Raw genomic sequence first — 22,186 nt, 5'->3', positions numbered from 1 at the left:
CATAATGGTAGTCTCCCCCCCCCCGAGAGAATTGCAATACAAAAGGAAGGGGAAAGTGAGATGAAGGGGAGGAAGACGGAGTAAGTAAAAGGTAGAGCGAGTCGTAACCCCTCATTTCTTCTCACTTCCAGTCAGCAGAGACAATCAATAGCAGTAAAATGGGCTCTTGAAATGGAGGCCTTTCTTTATGTGGCCCAGCAGTCATCCCAGCCACGGCGAGCGGAGGGGCGGCGGGGCGGCGGGCTTCGAGGAGCTGGGTGCACGCCTGCTATGGAGTTAAATTGAAAGTGCACTATGTGATTACCGAGTGCACTAACCAGCTAACCAGTTGGAAACTTCGTATTGGAAAAGCTCTCAAGCAGAGATAATTACATTTGTTTTAACTCAATGTCTTAGATTGTGTTCTTAACCTGTTCTTGTTTTTAAACCAAGGCTGTGCAGTATGAGCCGCTGCTCCACGTCCATATCGTCTGTTTGCATAATATCGGTGTCACGCGGTCAACTCTCTCGTGCCGTTAGCAGTGACCAGAGGGGCACGGCACCGCTGCAGCGCCTGCATTAGCAGTTATTACTCTCCTGTAACAGAAACGAGATGCGAGGTGTGATCACCGCTCGGTTTGCAGGCGAGCACGAGCGGGTCGAACGCTGCAGAGCGAACGACTGGCTGTGGCGAATGTGTCTGGCCTCGCTCCCCAGAGATCCGGCTGCAGAGGGGAGGACTGGCCCCTGCCGAGAGCCACACTGGAGCCACATTACACACCCGGTACAGGGGCCTATCGGGGGAAATCGAATAGGTTCACCCTGGTAGTAATTCTCTGGTGTGCAGCAAATCCTCGCAGGTGAGTGTGGAGAATGTGGAACGAGTGAGGACGAAGAGGAGAAGGTGGAGAACTCATCATTACTGAATCCATGGTATGACCTCAGCAGGAGTCATTTGCTGCTAATATATACTGTATGTCGCACAGGACATTTTAAAGTCACTATCTTGTGGAAAATTGGCTTTCGCTCTATTGTTTCATGTATTTTAAATGTAATTTAACTCAAAGATATATTTTCTTTTGACTACGTGTACTGCTTTGTGTTACCTGTGACTGTTTAGTGTGTCGGTTGTGTACGTCCTCAGAAATTGACACTATACAACATCAGCCATTGTGAAAATACCATTGATTTCAGGGCCTCGCATAACATCTGTGATGGCGCCGCAATCGCTTTGTCTCCCACGGTGTCAGAAGTAACCACAACAACTCCTCCAGTGTCGCCGTGTTTCTTATTTACAGAATACAAATCCAGACGTTGAATACGAGCTGAGATCTGCGGCGTGCCCTCTAGTGGAATACGCAAGTAACGTAGTAGTAGTCAGCAAATATGTGAACTCTTGACGTATCATGTCCATGAACCTGTTCAGACCTGGTGTTTACATCCGTCCTGAGAGATACGATGTGTGGAGAGAGAGAGAGAGAGAGAGTAACAGAGAGTTAGCAGCACCAGGAGGGACTGAATGAAGGAAAGCAGCTCTGACAATAAGATTTCATCAATTTAAGGAAACTATCAGTCATTTTGTGGAGGTCAGTGTTGATATCGTGGCCACAAACAAACCAATGTATGTACGGAGATGTGTTAAAATACGTAGTGGGTCAGGTCAGCGTCCAATACTTGGATCCCACTGGTCTTCAGTAACGGTGAATAAGAAGAAACTCTTGCTCGGCTCCTGTTCCTTTAAGTTCCTCGCACTTACTTTGCGGCTAAATACCAAAAGTTCATTCTCATTCTACGAGGGTTGTTTAAAAGCATTCAGGGAAATGTAGGTATTCACCAAATGAAGAAGGGAAGGTCCTCAGGCAAGCTGAGTAGGGAGCGACGAATCCATACTTCATCACAGAACAACATGTGACTCGAGTAACTTAATGAGCTCTATCAGAGGACGGGGACCTGAGGAGGGATTTTCCTTTAAGGTCTCATAGAAACATCTAAATGAGAGATTTAGAGTTTTAAAGTCAAGTTCTGCAAATAAAATGCTCTCTCTTTGGAAACCAATTCAAGAGCGGCGGTGGAATTTGAAAAAAATATTGTCTTCCACGGGAAACAAGCCGCCGTCACTCGTTTGGCTCAGAAACCAGATTTCTTTCCTCATCTGCCGTGGACTCATTGCTCAATGCCGGCTAAACACACTTATTAACATTAGCAGGGACAGAGTGAGGAGCCGCAGTCACACTCAGACTAATTCCCTAATTCCTGAGGGGGCTGCGGTGATGTATGAGGGGAATGAGATGGGAGGCACAGGTCGATTGGCCAACACTGTCGCCATCACACAGTAATGAGATCTCAGGGGGAGGGGAGGGGGACGATTCCTCCGACTACCTGCTCTCGCATAACACTAATTGGCCATAGGTAGCTGGGATGTAGGAAGTTTTAATGACATTATTAAAAAGTAAGTGTCGGTGAGTAGGAGTGACACTGTCACGAGTCTGTGTGTATGCTGGCTGATCAGACTTCACATTTACATTAACCGCACAACAAACTCATGTGGACACGTCTCTGCCCAATGACTGTCTGTGCTTTCAGTCTGAGGCTGATTTTCATGGTTTGGGGTAGAGCTCTGATTTTCACTTATTATCACAGCATAAACTTTTAGACAATAGTTTGTTTAAATCGATGATGATATAAGGATGGATATAAGCCGTCCCCATATGAGACCACAGTTAAATTCACTAGATAACCTGGATCTGCACTTGGTGGGGTCATGACCCACCCCTTCACAAAATGTAATGGAGATCTACTGGTGTTTTTGTGTAATCCTGCTAAATTTCAACCAAACAAAGATATATTATGAAGTATTTAAATATAAAGGCCCATTCTAGGGTGAAGAAAACAACAATTTGTACAATTTAGATGAAACACACAAGTGAAAACATCACTAGGATTATTTTATATTCTGCCAATGAATCCCTTTCACCTAAATCTTACACACTCAACCTTTAAAACGTGGATTTTAAAATAGATTTTAAACTAGATTCGAGGCCAATGTGTACGTCTTTGAGGGAGTGATCAGATTTTTTTGCTGCAGCATTATGGATGAGGTGCAGTTTGGGATTTCTTAAGTAACAAAAGGCTGATTTCACATGTGATTTCTTACAGGGCACTGGTATCATGAGATCAAGATCAAGTTCTGTCCAGTTTAAGGGAAACTTTGTTGCATCCAGACACCGATCTGACCGACCCACTGCAGTCAGTGACGGACTGTTGACATCGTGCATGAAAAGACTTCAGTCGGGTTGTGTTTTGTCTGCATGAGTGTGTCTGTGCCCTGGAGAAAACACAAAGCCCCACATTGTGCAGACGCCACTTTGCAAATTGCATCGATCTCTCTCCCTCTCTACATCTGACTCCCACCTGCCGACCATCCTGACGTCTGCGTTACAACAGGATAAGAGCAGCTGCACAGAACTTCTTCTTTTTCCTTCCTCTGTCATCTTCTGCCTCTCTCCTCTATCATCGCCTTTGCATGTACATTGCTTTTCCCTTCCATTTAGTGCCCTGCGTTACCGCTCCACCCACACACATACACACGTGCACCTGCAGTAGCATATGACACGCTTTCCCCCTCGCTAATAATTGGTATGTCCGACATGCTTTCCCCCGTCCTGTCCGTCTAATTACAACATTATTAGTCGCCACGCTTACGAGCAGCTGTGCAGATACAGAACACGAGTTAATGAGTGAGAAAACACGGTGGAACGCGGCAGCAGGGTCAGAATCCTCCGTGTTTTACTTTGACCTCCGTTTAAAGAAATTGAAAGATGATCAAACGTGTCTCAGAAGAGGCTCCGAGTCCAGCGATCAGTGGAGAAGGTTTTGATTTCAGGGGTTAACGTCTTGCACGCTGCAGGCGCTGGGCGTTGTGTGACATCTTGTCCTCACTGTGCCTAATATCCCATGATGCAACTTATTTTGCCTCAATCTAATCGAGACGGTGTTGAACTAGTTTGGAAAATCAAGGCCTGATTAAGCTTAATGGTTCTCTTATCATCCGTTGGCCGGCAGCCAGGCATAAGCGCAGAGTGATGAAAATTACATGAGAGAGCTTCTCACGGGATCTTTTTTATTTACAAAACAAGAACGAGACGTCTTGAGTAAAGCTGTGCGTGAAAAAAAAAATCGACTTTTTGATCTGAGTCAGTTTGATTGATTGCTGCGGTTCTCAGTCTCGTTGATTTATCATCTTGTAGAGACGATGTAGAGACGAATACAAGTCTGAAGAATGATGCACAGTGGAGCACGTAGCTCGGCCAACAGAAACCATAAACCCCTTAGATCCTGAGTTTTATTTATGGATCTGCATCATAGACGTCAGTCCCCTCAATGTGCCTGATTATTTTCACCATGATCCACAAATTATCCCGTTGGCAAAAGGTGAAAATGTCCAAAAACCTCCCAATTGTTTTCAGTATTTTTGGCGTTATCACAATCAAACGATCAACAAAAACAAACCTTACTAACACATCCTCTTAGGCAGAGGTCAAAAAATCATTTCTATATCAGTATCAAAATTCAGCTTAAGAAATACTGCCGTCAGTAGACAATGTGTGAGTCCCCATTTTTTGACACTTCTCGATATAACATGAGAAATCTCTAACTTGGTGTTTTGCTCCATTGCTGCATCGTACAGCGTTGTGCAGGAACTTAAGTAATAGTTCATAAAGTTGTTACTGTCCACGCAGACAGTCACACCTTATAGTTTCAGCTGGAATTGTGCTAGTATTGTGCGAGTACTAGTAGAAATCATAAGCTCCTTGGTGGAGGTAATAGATAAAACTTAAAGATTGACTTTCAAATACTCAATATGCTGCAAAACACATGTTCTTCCCCATATATGACATTTATGGTCTTTAGCTAAATGGCACCCTGAACATTATTATTCAATACAACATCTATCCGTATTTCCCCCAAAATCCAAATATATATCTAACCCTAACAACTGTGTTATGAATCAATCTCTGCTGATACAGTACCTCCTGTAACACAGAGGCCGTATCTCAGGAGACTTCCCGGTCACTTAAAGTCCTGACGTGGAGTGCACCATCTCTCTCTGCACCCTGCCAACCCTCCTAACGAGTGTGCCCTCACTCCATAAGGGCCTGTAATTGACTGTCCTGTTTCGTCTGCCGTGAACCCGCAGCGACTGTCCCACTGCGGGAGCCTTCAGAGCAAATACACGGTTAAAAATAGGTTCACGCGGCTCATGGTCGAGTGGACACATGGACGGTGAGAGTCTACAACCGGAGGTCACCGTGTACATGTGTGCGCACACACACCTCCGAGCGTCCGAGGGCACAGGCTACACAAATATCCACTCACATTACAGGACTGTAACTGAGAAACAAACAAGCCCCTGCATGCTCCCAATTTACTTCCCATGTAAACTGGGAAAAAAAAAAACCATAAATATTATTTAGTGTTTTTTCATTCTCATTTCGTCGTGCGGTTCGATAGAAGAGTTGTTAAGCACGGTGAGAACAGTGCGGCTCCGCGAACGGGAAATCATTCTGGTATCATAAAAACGCAGTAACTCACTCTCATGAAGACCATCGGCTGCTGTTGGGCTCACGGAGTTTATTAAAAATGCCATTTCTGAATTGGCAGAGCGATAAAAAAGGTTGGTTCTGGCCAAAAGCCAGCGTTTGCGGGGCAACACATTTGCATTGATTGCGACGGGCTCCTGAAAACAGGCAGTAACGATTACAGCAGAATATTTAAAACTTTCAAACACTCAGTTTACCAGACGTCGTTCAGACAAACAGGGCAAAGTCAAAACTATGAAATCCAGGAGGAAGAGTCGTGCAAATATTGAGTTATTGAAGCGTACGTTGCGTAAATGTCAAATAAATCAAATAAATAAATGAATGCATTTTCTTAATATACTGGACCTGTCACTTTACGCTGACTTTGGGTTAAAGAAGCAGCCAAAGTGCACAACTAGAGTTTGAACAGCATTTTAAATATAAAAATTCTGAAGGTTTCACATGCACTGAAATATTTTACCCAAGTGTTAGTTTAGATTTAGTCTCAGTCCTGAGATTTAAAAAAAGAAACATCCAGGTTAGTTATATTTAGTCAAAGTTCGTCAAAGAAAAACGATTTCCACCAAACGACATTAACACAAAGTAAATTAAAGTCTGCAACAAAAGCAGCAAAAATCCAACACAATCTATGTTTTAAACTCTGAGTCAATCAGAAAGTCGTCAAGTGAAAGAAAACCCATCACGATAAATACAGACCTTGTGTTTTAGGGCCCTTCATATTATTCAGTTTTGTCTGGAAGCGCCAGAATGGATTGATTTAATTCAATCTCTGCAATTTGCAGACCTCGGAGGGAGCGTTATTCGGAATTGTGTTAAATAAATTTGAATATATTTGGAACTTCTTCACAAAGAAAGCGAACTAAGAAAATCACATTAACTTCCGTCAAATAGACACAAGCCCAAAACAATCTTCCACACGATTTCCTGTATATTTTAATAACCAGTAGTTGCCACAAAAGCACCAAAACAAGCAAACCCGTCTAAAGCAAAGAAATTGGCCGACGTAGAGAAACCAAATCTCCATCTGCATGCGTGTGTGTAACTGTAGATAACGTTACACCACTGCCTGTAATACAGCAGTTTGTAGAAATGACTTAACGTCCTGATGTTGGGTTGCATCAGCGTGTGTGTGTGGAGCCTGAAGGTGTCTCCTGAGGTCTGTGGTTTTCCTGCCCAGTGGTTTTGCAGCCACAGGTCGTCTCTCTCTCTCTCCTGGCAAAACTACACACTGACATCTTTCTCTAGGTGGAATTATATTTGAAGTGGGGTCAGACATCAGCCTGTTCTGCTGCTGTCATGTTTTCTTTTATGCCTTCGCTGCAAGTAACTGCTGTAAGTGCATATAGACCAGTCCAGCAACACAAATATGTCTCCTTTCCTCCGGAGGCGCCTGGGCGGAGTAACAGGTCAGCAGGGAGCAAGGTGAGCAGTGAGCGAGCGGCGCTGAAACTGGTGCAGAGTTAATTTTCGTTATCTGTGAGGCAGCTGCTGCCTGGTTAAGCGGATGTGAAGGCGGAGTGAACCGTGGTGATACGGAGCAGAGATCCAGCCCCGATCGGGATGTGGGGGGGGGAGGAGGTCTGGGTCTGTGTCTGAGTCTGTCAAACCTCTAGGGCCGTTACCCGGGCAGGAGCTTACCTCTGCAGATGGTGCCGTTGCCCACGTAGCCCGGCTTGCAGGTGCACAGGTGTCCTCGGATGGTGTTGGTGCAGATGGCGTTCTCGTCGCACAAACTCTGGCTGCTGGCGCACTCGTCATGCTCTGAGGGAGAGACACAAGGGGGGGTGGGGGAGAAAAGAGTGCACAGTCAGAAGAGCTGTGTGCATGAGAGGGTTTCCTGTGAGGAAGAGGGAGAGGACGTCGGCGTAGCGGCCATCACCAATTACCTTCATGATGTTGGATTAAATACCAGTGAGACAAAACATCAATGAATTATATCACATATAACATTTACAAAAAGGTTGATCTTGCTCTAAATATCTCAATATTTCTACTATTGTAATACTATTATAACTATTTTAATCAGTGACTGTTTATAATATCCGTCCATTCAAGTTGCTTCTGAAAAGCTTGGGCATGACCTGATATTTTTGGGGGGGTTTTCTTCATTATTAATAGCACAATCAATATGTGAGAAATGGGGAGAGAGGAAAATGAAGAAACGCAGCAAAGTGTTGGACCTGAACCAGCTACAGGACTCAAACCTCCGCATGTGGGGAACCCGCCCCTCCCAGCTCGCAGGCGCCGCCAGAGGAACTTTGATATTGTGAAGACAGCACGAGAAAAGGTGATGTTTCTCCTTGTCAGTGTCACGTCTCGCAGGGAAATCTCTGCTGAAAACTTTTGACACGGTGATTATTGCTCTTTATCGCAAAGTGAGAGACGGACGACATTTCTCTCGTTATATCACGGAGTGAACGACAGGATCTAAACGTGGATAATGAAGGTGACAGAGCTCCGATCGATTTGGCAACGATTGTGTCGGCCGGGTTGGAAAAAGCCGATCAAACGATGCAGCATCTGGAGTTGAGGGTGTTTTGCCTCTTTTCTCAGTGTGACACGTGCAGTTCTACACAAAAACAGACGAGGGAAAGATCTGCTGATTGTTATATTTTTGTCGTTTTCCTTTGTGCTCTTTGAGTAGCGGTAACACACACTGGTGGCGTGGACACACACATGAGAATGAGGCAACAGAGCTCTTACAACAACCAAAAGAAACATAATCAACAACATTGAGATGCATACGACAGAGCACCGCGCCGGACGAAGTCTCCACAGCGGCCGACGGAGTGGAACCGCAGCTCGGTCGGATCCTGGGCCTCTTTGCTATTTCGGCATTTCTCTCTCTGCAGTAGTTACACAGTCCTTCATGGACTATATAAATTCTACGACCATAAAACTGACTAATTATAGGAAAGCTGGCAAGGTGAGTAGTGGTGGTGGTGGGGGGAGGTTCCATTCATGAAATGCTGACTCACTGGACATGAGGGGAACACACAGCTTGATGCTCCGGGTCAGAGTTTTGTATTCTGGTATCATGAACTTGACTTTTATGGTTTTCTCTCAGTCCAGAGGGAATATGATGTTTATTGCTGCAGCAGACAAACGTGCAGCTTTCACTTCGCTTTTCCAGATGTTTGCCACGGTTTGAAACTACTTGTTTAGACTTTGATGTCTGGCTGCATCTGTTTGTGGTGCAGTCTGCTACACTGGAAAACGTCTTGATATCAGAGACTCACCTGCAGACTGAAAAGTTCTGTATTTACCAAGAATTAAAAGAGCAACTCATAGTTAGTGAAGAAAGTAAATAGTTTATATAAACTTCTCTAAGTAGGTCTGCGGCAAAATCCATGTTTCCACTGATCGATATCTGAATCGTTACCTTAAGAAAGAAAGTGCTGGAGTGTTTTACTGGTTTGTCTCATTCGGATTTCACAGTGTAAGAATTATTATCAACTGAGATGATAAAAATACTGAAATATAAGAAGGAAATCAGAGTGTGACAATGAGCAGGAGCCTAACACTGAATCATTCATTACCTCCACTCAAAGAAGTTAAGTTTTCACAACCTGTACAGTGGCCCAGACTGGACAAACTTAACCTTTTGAGTTTCTATGACAACTCCACAACTTTAATTTTTTTCAACCTTTTATTCTTCTGTTAACGAGATTTAGATGTATTACTTATCTGCATCGTTTTGTTGGCTTAGCTCTAACGGTGGATTGAATGTAAAGGGACAAGTTGTATTTGTGGTTTTCCGGCATTTTCTTTATCTCTGCTCCTGACATGTCAAATAAATGTCTCCACCACTGATAACCGTCCTTTGTGAGAGTTTATCAATAATCTACGAGTGACTGATTTCTCTGGGCTCTGCTTTCTCAGGTCCACCGTTCGTCGCAGCTCTGCAGCAGGTTAATCGCACGAGGATCAACGTGCACGTGACATCACACCCACTGCATGTTCCACTAATGGGCCCCACAGCGAAAGGTCCTAATGAGGCTGATCTGCAGTTGACCTGAGGTGCAGTGGTAATGAGCCATTAGTGAAAAAAGGGGAAATTAGATTCATACATGTTTTTAAAAAAAAGCGTCATCACAACAACTCGTCTAATTGTGGATCTCTGCCGCTCGCAAACATGAGAGGAGCAGATTTTTGGCAACATGTTTTTAGATTGGACTCCTGCTGCGGAGATTATCAAGCAGGTTAAGGACGCAGACCAATTAGAATCGAACATGATTTTTAGATGATTACGAACAATACAACATCTGATTATGCAGCTGCATCGCTAAAGTATGTTTAATATCGAACCGTGAACTGTTTCTTTAAGTGCAGGACCTGGCCCGAGGCTGCCTCCGCTCCGAAGGTGCACACTCACGAGAACACACTCCTCATTAATATGCAAAAGCTTTGGTGGGAGTCATGACTAATGCATTCCCCCTTAATTAATGAGTGGTGCTCACGGAGCCCCCGAAGCAAGTGGGAGAAATTATTTAGCTTTTTCTCTTCCTGTGGATTTCCTCCCTGTGTTGAACTATAAAGCGGAGGTGAATGTCAACAGAGCTGCTGGGACACGGGAGAGTTTATGAGAAGGGATAGAAAAAAGTATACTACATTAACGGTACAGTACAAGAGGAAGGTTTGCATCACTAACTATTCAGTGTGCTAATGGCCGCGAGCTGAAAGAGGAGAGAGCAACACAATTAAAACGCCGGCGGCCTCGGCTGCTTATTAATTCTGTTTAATGTCGGCCGGCCAGTTGAAATTATAGAGAAGCGTAAACACACAGATGTAGAGGCCGAATCGATGGATAGTGAATCAGTGGAAAAGATGCAAAGCTCAATAAGCGATGAATCTCCTCCAACAACGCCCCGGTTCTGTGGTGGTGCAGTCTGTGGTGTTCAGGTGCTGCGGAATATCTTTTTTAAAAAAAATCTGTCAGTTATATATGTTCCCAACAGAAACAGAAGTTATATATATAGTCCTGCTGCTGATGTTCTCTTTGCTACGCAGCTGCTGTAAAGTCTCAGATTCACTGCAGCTCGGCACAGGTAACAATCACCGGTTCAATGCACCACACAGAGCTTCCTACGACCCACAGCCGGCAAAGCTCAGTCCATCAAAGCCGCCTTTTGTCCTGCACTTCAGAACGAGCACAATGCTCATGTCAGAGCACTTGACAGCTCCTCACTCCTACAATAAAAGCACCAGCCAGAGAAGACGGAAGGTGCAGGACCAGGCTGGGTTCTACAATCAATATGAAAACTGAAATCAATGCGCAGAGAACATTTATGTTGTGTGGTGATGCTGTGGTTTGCACTGAAAGAAGGTTCCAGCTGGGATCTTCAATGGATGGATGGATGGATGGATGGATGGATGGATGGATGGATGGATGGATGGATGGATGATGGCTGGATGGATGGATGGATGGATGGACATGTATATGTGTTTGAGGGCTGCAGTATTCTCTATCCTGTGCGTCCATCTCTCTTTAGCAAATACAGGTGTTTTTATCATTAATGTGCAGATGCTTTAAAGTATTTATACGACTGTCACACCTGATATAGTTTCTTTGCTCTTCATTACAAACGCTGTCTTTACTTTGTGGGTTTTTTTTAAACATTCCGACTTCAAAGCTCCTGAACACACAGAAGTCGGAACAACAACTTCCCGACTCGGCTTCCGAGGAGCAGGTGAACGCACAGTCAGCAGATTCGTTCAGCCTTTGATGCTGCCGTCACGTTTTCCCCTACGGTCTGCTGTGTGATATATAAACTACTGTTAAGTGTGAGGGGTTTTCAAAATAATCTTAACGCCACCAATGGTGTCGAAAAGTCTCGCGGATTTCGAATCGTTAAATATCAAACATGATAATCTCAACCCTCAGTTGCCGATGAGAGCGACCAACCGGATTGTTTTGCGTACTTGTCGAACGTTAATCTTCCTCCATCTTGATTTTTGGTGAGATCTCAAGTCTCTGGAATCTCCTCTGTGTCATGTTCTCCTACAAACGGCAAATACGTGCTTTTTTTACATCCAGGTCAAATGATCTAGTTTGTGTGTCGGGCCGATTAGAATATTAAGAATCAGTTAAATCTGCCATGGTCTCTAAAATACCGTGATTCTGTTCAGAGTTAAAATCCTCTCGTGTTGCCACCAGGCGTTATGCAGCTGTGATATTATATTTAATGGCTTCTATTGAAATTGTATTTTCACAAAAAAGCACCGGCTAATGGACTCGATTTCAACGCACTGCTACACCGGCTTCAAAAAATCAGTAGCAGCAGCTGTCGCTTGGTGGGTGGACTGAAAAATAACAGGTCTCGCAGAATAATTAATGGGGTGTTTTAACCATTAGAGATTGATAAGATCTACCAGTTAGAATATCCGAGGGGGGGGATTCTCTCCCCGCGTAATACAATAACCAGACCCAGTGATGAACGATTGTGTCACTGGAAAGTTATTACACCGACGGTCGTGAGCGCGGCGATTTTCCTGCAGATAACAGCCGACACCGGGTCTGAGCTCTACTACCCAAGGTTCTGGTCTAATTAGTGAATTATGAAAAAGAGCGATTGCAGCGTCAGGTCTGAACGTGAGTGAGACGCTGTTATAAAGCCTCAGGATACACATTGATTCCTCTGCTCGGGTTGAAACGTGGACAACTGTTCGCCTTATTCGGCCTCGGGGCTAATGATTTGTGTCCCTTCACGCTGAGTTTGTATGTGTATGTAACACGCCGCCTGTAAAATGAGCTTCTTACATTAAACACAAAATGAATATGCGAGGAGGAAGCGCAGGAGCAAACAAAGTACTTCTACTGAATTTTGAGCATTTTAATGTTTGTTTGTTTGTTTGTTTGTTTGTCGGCAGGATGATGTAAAAACTACTCAACGGATTTCCACAAAACTTGGTGGAAGGATCAGACCAAGACGTTTCCCAGGGACTAATTCATTGATCTATTTGGTGCAGACCAAAATAAAAACCTGGATCTACTGAATTTAGAAGTGGTTTCATAACGGGACTGTTGGGCCTCAGCTGAGACGTGTGCACTTCACTGAAGGTCAGTCTGGTTTAGATATGTTTTACTTCAACTCCAGTACGTCTCAATAATTCATATGACAGCTGTGGTTCCTTTACAGATGAAGATGTTTCACCACAGACAGTGTGGGAGCTCTTAAGATATAATAAATAAATATTATATATTATTATCAACATGTAAAATCTCTGAAGAGTCAACAAGAATTACAAACATATTTCCATTTCTAGATTACTTTAACTGTATTTATAGATAAAACTAGTGTGACCTCAAAAAGCTTCATTATTATAATTTTAATAATGAAATAATCTCAACATATTCACAAGACCTTTCTCACTGCAGAATAAATTACTATTGATACAAAAGTACATTTTGCTGATAAAATTAATGCAATTTAAAGTAGGATTGTGAATTGGGAGTATATTTATGTTATGGTATTAGTACTTCTACTTAAAAGAAGGGTCTGAGTACTTCTTCCACTCTTACGTGTATAGTATATAGCAAAGAGAAAGTGAATTACTGAGTTATTGCAGAGTTTTATAGAGTTTTAAAAGTATTGGTACTAAGTATTCTATCACTATTATTACATACTCTTTACTCTAGTATCTCTTTTAAAAAAGAAACTAATCCAAACCTTTGAAACATCTTATTACTCATCACGCTGATGATCTTGTCATTTGAGATATCTCCCGGACAGACGGGCAAATAAACACCTCAAACATTTATAGAAGTGAAATGAAATGTGCTGATGCTGTAACTTCAGCCGCTCTGACCCTGTTTGAAATTCAACTTAAATTTAATTAAATGTGTTTGAGCATGTGTCATAGGGGATAATCATTATGTTAAAAAAGAAAAAGGCATGACTGGGACTTTAATTAGTGTAACACAATCAAAGTGCCCTTTACTAATGGCTGTGATTAGACACAGCCGGGGCTCAGTGATCTGACTGTCGAGCAAAGTCACTAATTCTAAACAGGACCGATGAATGATTGAGACTTTTTCCAGGAAACGTAAGTCAGGTCTGACAGTGACTTCAAACTTTCTCCATTCTGCGGACAAGAAGATAATGAATACAATATTTTGTCATGTTTGGAAAAAAAGGCAAATTTAAATCTTTCGTTGGGTCTAAGAGACAAATAAAAGCTAAAATAATCCCTGTAATTACTTTTATCAGAGATGAATCCAAAATGTTACAAAACCTTTTGTCCCTTTTCATAAGAGCAAAAACATATCTCACAATGTTTAGTGAAAGTTAATAAACAATCCTGGATCTGCTCCTTTGTCCAGATCTGTACCAACATTCAAACTGACCCATGTAATCTTTGTGAGTACAGTACGTAATTTCTGCCACTAGGGGTCTCTCAATCGAAGCAATAACAAACGACCTCGTTTGATGACATCATGAAATAGCGTTGGATCATGGGAGTTGTTGTCTTGACCTCCATCGCCGATGAAAAATCAATCTGACACGACTCGTAATAAGTCGAAAATAAGTCGTTAGAAGTTAAAGCAGCGACGGACGAATCCACGGGGTAAATTGTATATGACGCAATTAAAAGGCGACTGAAATGAAACGCTGGACATTACGCAAGTACACATGTCAACACAATATATTACATGTAGGTCTATTTGCTTTTAGACATTTGAATGAGGAATAGTTCAATATCACATCTGTAAGAAGACGTCGGCAAATTACGACAACGTTTACAACGAGTGATGTGGATATTAATTCAACTCTGTGTCAATCAACTCGTCAGCCGACTGAATAGCGTCTTTAAAACCTTTTTAACCGACCTTCTCTCCTCCTGAAGTAAACACCGCCGCAGTGACGTCTCCTCACATCTTCTGTTCAGGTCTCACTTTCCCCAGATCTCTGTACTTTTCAAGACGGTCTCTGAAACGTGGCCTGAAAGCGACGGACCCTGTGTGTATAAGCGTGAACCTGCGAGTGAAACCAACACCTCGTGATTCACTTTAACTTTGCATAATGAATATCTAAAACTCGTCCTCGCCGCTTAAGCGCCTGCCGTTGTCTCATTCAATAATGTCAAGCAGAACACATCACTAATGTGAAATTTAATGACCAGTGACAGGGCCGTAAAAAAAAAAGAGAACAGAGCACGCCAGGATTTTTCAAGGGGTTTTTCCCCTTGAATTTATATTTTTTTTTTTATGCCAAAGTCGTCATGCTCGCCTCCTGCTGGTCACCTTGACATGATGCGAACCCGACGGAGATCTGGCTTATGTCACTGGGGGGAAATATATTGACTGCCTGTTACAGCATTTAGCCCAGAGGACACGGATTCCCATGAAATTAGTCGGATGAATATATCTGATTTTCCTGCCGTAATCCACCTGGAGTTGGAGAAACGCTTTTCTTTTGACCCGAAGGTTAATTAATTCCATCTCACGCAGCTGCTCGGCAACACGACTGCGTGCAGGCCGATTGTGCGGCGAGGAAAAAGATTTTATTAAGATTTTATGGAGACAAAACAGAGCTTACAGGGCTAATTGGACAGGGCAGCGTGGAGTTAGGAACCTTTGTGTCTTCTGGTGACTTTTTTGAAGCTCGTTCTCTCCTCTTTTCAAAGCATCATTTACACCCTTGTTGAATTAAAGCCCAAGGATGTGGTGTACATATGTTTTAGATATTCTAGTTTTGCATTTAGTTCATGTTCCCTCAACCTACAACCAGACCTTTGCTTCAACTTACAGATTGCTCGGCCACTTAGGAGCAGAGGAAACAAGCTGTAAACACAACGTTGACACATTTCCTCCGTGTAAAGACGTTAATGAAAACCAATTTAAACATACAGAGGCTGTGGAGCAATAAAAGACGAGATGAATGTAAGTCCTGTAATCACTTTACCACCCTGCCTCCTGGAAATTACATTAAGGACTAAATGTTTTTTCCCCAGTTATGATCTGGTGGCAAACTAAATACTGGCTGGATTTTTGAATGGATGAATGGATGAATGGGTGCAGAGTTTCCAGGAGGTGGCAGGTTTAGTGGGATTTGGTTAAAGTTTGTGGTTCTGTCTCAATTTTAAAGTTGTTCCCGTATTAAACCAGACCCCAGATCTTCCCAAACATTTACCTATTAACGTTCAATTCATTCCATGCGTCCTACCTGCCAATAACATCAATCAGCAACATTTGCTCATTATAACAATAGAAAATATGAGCTGGTCACAATTATGTTTCTTTCAAAAATCTGGTGTGAATTAGCTGTGAATTACCAGAATCTCCAGGATACAGGGTTCAGCTATTTTTAGTCCTGTTGTAATTTCTACCACCTCCTGGTGCCGAGAGAGGCAGAGGAACGATGGTGAGAAGACACGGAGACAGTAAAGTTACAGAAACTATAAATAAACTTCCTGCCACTATCCAGAAATGAAGCCAACATATCTTGGATTCTCGTTTTTTATGGAATCAAATAACAAATTTAAACCAAACTGAAAAATCGAACATTTACCAGTTTATGAGGAACGACCTCAAATGACAGAAATGATCTTTGAGTGAAAATGTACTTGGTTGATGTCCCATCCGCTAACGTTGAGGAGACGGCGTTTATCCACGGTTTGATATGAGCAAACCTCTCTCACATGTATTAATCACGTGATCCATAATGTCATAATAGGTAATTCTCCAGACTCTATTCGTTGTTTTGGAACGAGCTGATTCTGGGAGTATAAACTCCAAAGGAAACATCATCATTTACAATTTAACCTCCTTTGGCTTTTTATTCATTTTGACGTTTTAATGGAAACAACATTTACGCAGCGCATTTACACCAACGTGCTGCACAATATGACTCATTCACCTTGGCATCAAAACAACCATTCAAACCCAAGGGCAGCGATAATATGGACTTTACAGTTTCCTTACATCTGCATCTGTTTATATTTCTCATTAATTTGCCGCAAATTTGTGATGAGAAGGAGCCAAAGAAGCAGAACAAAAAAAAACGTGGCACCAGAAGAGAATGAATGCACAACTGCTGAGGGAGCACGTGTGTGTGTGTGTGTGTGTGTGTGTGTGTGTGTGTGTGTGCGTTGTGTGTGTGTGTGTGTGTGTGTGTGTGTGTGTGTGTGTTGCAGTCACACGCAGCATTAAAGACCTGGCACTTTAAAACAAGTGCTTCTCATTATGCTGCAAATATTTTCATTTACATCATAAATTACAGCTGCTTCCTTTGGTGGCGTGAGCTTTTTACAGAGTCCGCAGCAGCCAGTTCATCTCCTTTGTGTGTCGGTGGCACCGGGGGATAATGCAATTCATTTACGACCCCATGAAATACACAGCTCACGGCAATAAAGATGCTTGGGTTGCAGTTCGCATTAATGAAAGCATGTTCCATTAATGTGCTCGGTCGGTAAACATCCATCCCACAGCCACGGAGCGTTATTATTCCACATGTCTCCACGTGCACTCCGCCGGCGGAGCAGCGAGACCGCGCATCAGAGAAGAGACGCAGCTCGAAGAGAACTCCAGATGGTTGTACAGTCGGAGGCGAGCGGCGAAGAAACATCAAACCCTAGAACGGAGAATCTAAATATAAACATTAGCATCTCGCAGTCGGTTGGAAATGAGGACTAAGAAAAACTTATCTGCCTCCTTCTGCAAACTGTGTTTGATGGGCTTATTAAATTGGCTGGTGCTGAGCCAGCCTGACAGCGGCGTGACCTCCATTTTTGAAGCGTTAATGTACACGGGGAAGGTTGCCAGGGTTTTCCAGGCTCGTCACACCTGAGCTCCACATTCATTACATGCATAATTGGAATTGGATTTGATTAAACTTTCATTAAACATGTGATGTGTCTTTTTTTTCTTCTCCCAATGCCACAATTTTGGAGAATACACGTAGCATCTGATGCATTAAATTAATGGCCGCTGCTTTCGTTCAGTCTGAGCACGAAGATCGTAGATAGAAAGTTAACCAAGGCAGGTATTGATCAGTGGGATGCAGATGAGTATAGAAGATGAATGCGTTCATTGAGAAGGCAGCAGAGTAAACAAAGAAAAGCCAGAGACTAATATCAACCTTAAACAAAATCAAATAATAACAGCCTGACGATATATATTCTCGAATAGTTTATTGTTAATGGCGTCTTGAGGATAATATCTGCAGCTCTCAAACGCAGGAGCTGTTCTGTGGGTTCACACAAAGTGAAAAGCTCTAGCTCCTAACAGATGAGGCGTCCAGTTCCCCTGCAGGCCAGAGCCGAACCTGATGGAGTTCACTTACAGGACGGAGTCCAGAGGAAGGAAGTGACCTCACAAGTCCCAATCCAGCGGCTTATTCTGTAACTGCGAGTTTTATCAGTGCCTGTTTGACGCAGGAAGCAATTCGACTAGAGAATAAAAAGCCAGAGACAAGTGCACCATGGGAGTCACAGAACAACAGAGGATGAAGTCATGGATCATGACGAACTCCCACAGAGGAGATGAGGGTGAACGGTGACATCATCCACAACTCGGCAAACTGGAGCCTGAACAAATCAGCGACTATCAAATCCGTCTTTAAATAGATATTCTGATCTGTTTGAGACATTTGTCCCCAATGTGCACTCACCCTGTGGCCTGAAACGATTTCATCTCTCAAAACTCTGAGTCCGTCTGTCAGTCAAAAGATGTTTCATCATAAAGGGTCTTTATAATGAAACGTCTTTTGATTGACAGAGAGCAGACAGCAGTCGCAGGTTTGAAGTTTTTTTTTCGCAAACACCTTCCATGTGAGCCGTGAACAACAAACCGACTAGACTACAGAATCTAAATGATTTACTATAAATAAAGATGGACGACGCAGCTCCACCTCCTCCTGCTGTACAAAAATGAAACTAAACTATGCCGCGTACGGGTGCCACCGCCTTGTGCTTTATTTATTATATTTGGTTAATGGTAAAATAAACTGTATTTATATGTCACCTTTTCTCAAAGTGTTTTAAAGTACAAGTCCCATTCACACACTGTCGACAGCCATCAGGGGCAATCTGGGGCTCAGTATCTTGCCCAAGGACACTGTGGAACTCAGACTGGGGATCGAACCAACGACCGGCTGGTTAACCTCTCTACCTCATGAGCCACAGCTGCTGCCCTGGGGTTTGGGGTGGTGCTGCAGTACCGAGGTCTCGCCTTTAAATCCAATCGACCAATCGCGAGTCCGACGTTTCACCCTGTTTTAATATTAACGAATAAATAAACATGTACTTTGACTTTTAAGTTTGTCCCACGTCCCACCTGCTTACATGGAGGAGGTGCGGTTTATGCCCTGTACTGCTGATTTGTCTTCACTTTTGAAGGAGCTGTCATGTCGTCCATCTTTATATATACAGTCTATGGTTTATCTTAAAAGCAAATCCAGGGTCGGTCCGTATTCCATGTGGAGCAGCGGGTCCAGGAACTAATGTACAGCTGCGGAGCCCAACTGGTGGTTTAATCTGTCCATGTAAAAGTGAACTGTACCAAATGTTGAGGGGCTGATCACTCGTCATAGCAACAAAAATATAAAATAGCACCTGATTAGTTTCACATCAAATGTCCTTTAAATCTTATTTTGTCCTGGATGAGCAGATTCGAGCTGCGGTGTTTGTGACGACAGCTCAGCTCCGTGTCACACAACCTCACTTCTTCTCCTCCTCCTCCTCCTCCACCTCCTCCTCTCCAGTCCATCTCTCGTCCCCTGTCCCCTGTCCCCCCCCGAGCTTCTCGCCTGCCTCCGTGCAGGTGAAATCAAGCAGAACCACGATTACCGGAGCCTCCGATTGTTTACAGGGCACCGTCCTCGCAGAAGGACAGGCTGCTCCACCGCCAGGCAGCAGGGAGCGATGAGCCCGAGTGTGTCCAAAAGAAGAAGGCGATACACGATGAGTCGTGTAAACATGCCGTGGGTGACATTTTATTTCTCAGAGGAAGGAGCTGCTCACATTGTAATATTGAAAGTAGACTGTGTGGTGCCTGCGGTGATGTCAGGCTCGGTGTGTGGGCGGATGAAGCTGCCTGACACACACACACACACACACACACACACACACACACACACACACACACACACGCACAATGTGTGTAATAAAAACGCTGGAATGTTTGCTTTATGTCATTTCCGCTTGATTGTCACGTTTTAGGAGCCAGTGTTGCCATCGTGTACGTACGTGCGTGTCAGGAAAGTCAATATCTGACACCGCAGACGTTAAATCTGTGACACTCCATACGGACGATTAATGTGCCGTTTATTTTTTTTTCCCCGAGATCCAATTCACTGAAGATAATTTCAGTCACTATGTGCAAACCAAACAGGCGCCGGCGTCCCCTGAATAAATGTCCCCTCAGCCGCCTGCTTGATGGACTGCTCAGAGATCTCGCAAATTTCTTTGTTTAATCACAAAACGGTTTCCGCGGCGTCTGCGTGTGTTCCGTTTAATGCAGCGACAACAATGCAATTACCGGAAAAAAAAAAGCCTTTCCAGGTCCGCAGACACAATGAAGAAAAAACAATACAGATTTGAGCGCGACGCGGCAATTACAGGAGCTAATGGGCAATCATGTTAACGTCGTGAAATATGAGCAGTCGCCTCCGGCGCGGGCGTGAACGCTAACGCCGGTTTAGCATTCAAGCGGAGGCAGCCCGCGAGCGTGTTGAGGAGAAGGAGCCGAAAGGAGACGGAGGGAGGATTTATCTCTCCCGGCAGATGTGGAGAGCGCTCCTTGGGCTTCCAGTCGGCAGCCAGGACAGTTTACAAGCTGCAGAAGAGATTGATTGTCCATGGATCCCTGTCCCTGAGTGGCTGCCAACTCCGAGCTAATTAAAGAACACTTCTCCGCAGAAACACTGAGCAGAAACCAAGCACATCCTATCCCCCCCCGCCCCCCCCGCCTTGAGAGAACATGCTGCTTTTAACCCCTTTTCGAGAGAGAGAAAAACTCCAGCTTCGCCAAAACAGGTGTCCCTGAATCGCACGTTGAGAAATAGCTTCACGTCCACAGAGATGAACGAGGACAGAAAATGTGCAGCATGTTGTAAGAAAGTCGGTAGAAAGGTTTGATCAAATTCTTGGTATTCAGCTCCGAGAAGGTTCAGGGATGAAGAGGAAACAGGATCCTTTTAATACAAAATATTTAAAAAAAGCTGAATGGCTGCAATCACTCGCTCTTGTTCAGCCGCACACGCTGATTCTCTCAATCTTTCCAAAAGACGGACGCTGCAGGTTTTATTATTTCTTTACCAATCAGTTCGCATTAACTCCTCTGCACTCTTCTTCATTTTCTGATAACAAAGCACGGAGTCTGTGTGTCGGAGCCACGAGGGCAGCGGCTGATTGGAGTTTGCGTCTTCCGGCACATTTAGGAGTCGCTGCACACAAGCACGTAACAGTGAGACGAATAATCTACTCACTCATCCGTTCATTCGTCTTTTCGTGTTATAACTTCTCTAATGATGCAGGATAATCTCGACTCAGGTCTGATCTGATATCTGGCAAACGATCGTTACTCGTTACTCTCACTCAGAATGTTTACTTTCTTGTTTTTTACGATGTGAATATCGTTTTTTTCCTGAAACGCTTGTCACAGCGATTCAATCACATCTTCATTTGCTACCGGATTAAAAAATAAGATATTCCGCTGGATCTATGTCTTTTGACAGATTTACGTTTATGAGCATTTTAGCAGCAGCGGCCGTAAAGCATTTTAGGAATTTCCGTCTACCCTTTTGTTTTGAGGGGGTCCTGAATACACTACTGTTGAAGAGGTGTTTGAAGGGCTACATGGCCACTACCCCTCCATCACATAGAGAACTGGGACAACACAAGGAGGCAGGGCCTAGTGAACTGGTGAACTGGGACAAGGCAATAATCTTAATGTCACAGAGCGAATCCAAACCTCCCCAATATGGAATCGTCAATATCAATCATGTTTGATATTGACGATTCAAAGTCACCCCGACTTTGAGAGTGAGTGAAAGGAAAACTCACGAGTTAGTCCAGAACCAATAGTTTCAGGAATTCTCCGGAATTTATGAACACGGCAACACAGTGACACATTCCTCCCAAAAAACAAATCATCAGAGTTAATTATGTAGAGATCTTAATACGTCCTTATCTAAACAACCTTCCCATAAGCCCTCCCTCCTAATGGATATGTAGAAGTGAGAATTCAGAGTGTGTCCTTCGTGTGTGTGTGACAGTGGTGTGATAAAACCTGATGATTCACGTACCAGTGCAGGAGTATTCGTCCACTCGGATGAAGCCTGGCAGGCAGTCGCAGCGATGGCTGCCGGGCAGGTTGACACACGCCGTGTTGGACTGGCAGTAATGCATCTGCGTCGCACACTCATCAATATCTGAGGACCAACAGAGCAGAGACAATGGATCAGTGACTCCATGACACTTTCTCCACAGACACACGGGCGACTGATGGAGCAGGTGGACGAGGCTCATTGAACCGACTCAACACTGTCGCTCTATTCACGTCACGACAGCAGAGGTATGACGGCATTCCTCCTTCAAGGCTGAACGCCACGTTAACGGAGACTTTAAACATTTGTGAATATGCGCCATACAAATCAAATTTGATT

At 43.7% G+C, this 22,186-nt stretch overlaps 1 protein-coding gene across 1 annotated transcript in view; it reads right to left on the bottom strand.

Annotated features, from left to right (window-relative positions):
• Positions 1-22,186, bottom strand: part of LOC118114081 (protein kinase C-binding protein NELL1) — a 206,494-nt gene that overhangs the window by 40,365 nt on the left and 143,943 nt on the right. Inside the window, exons 13-14 of the mRNA XM_035164316.2 lie at positions 21,827-21,952; positions 7,218-7,340 (exon numbers count right to left, since the gene is read on the bottom strand). Of these exons, the coding sequence (XP_035020207.1) occupies positions 7,218-7,340; positions 21,827-21,952 (249 nt within the window). The remainder of the gene's footprint in view (positions 1-7,217; positions 7,341-21,826; positions 21,953-22,186) is intronic.

Source organism: Hippoglossus stenolepis, chromosome 1 (assembly GCF_022539355.2).
Source record: "Hippoglossus stenolepis isolate QCI-W04-F060 chromosome 1, HSTE1.2, whole genome shotgun sequence".
Taxonomy (NCBI): Eukaryota; Metazoa; Chordata; class Actinopteri; order Pleuronectiformes; family Pleuronectidae; genus Hippoglossus; species Hippoglossus stenolepis.
The sequence above is the reverse complement of the archived record's forward strand: the minus strand, read 5'-3'. Positions and strand labels throughout refer to the sequence as shown.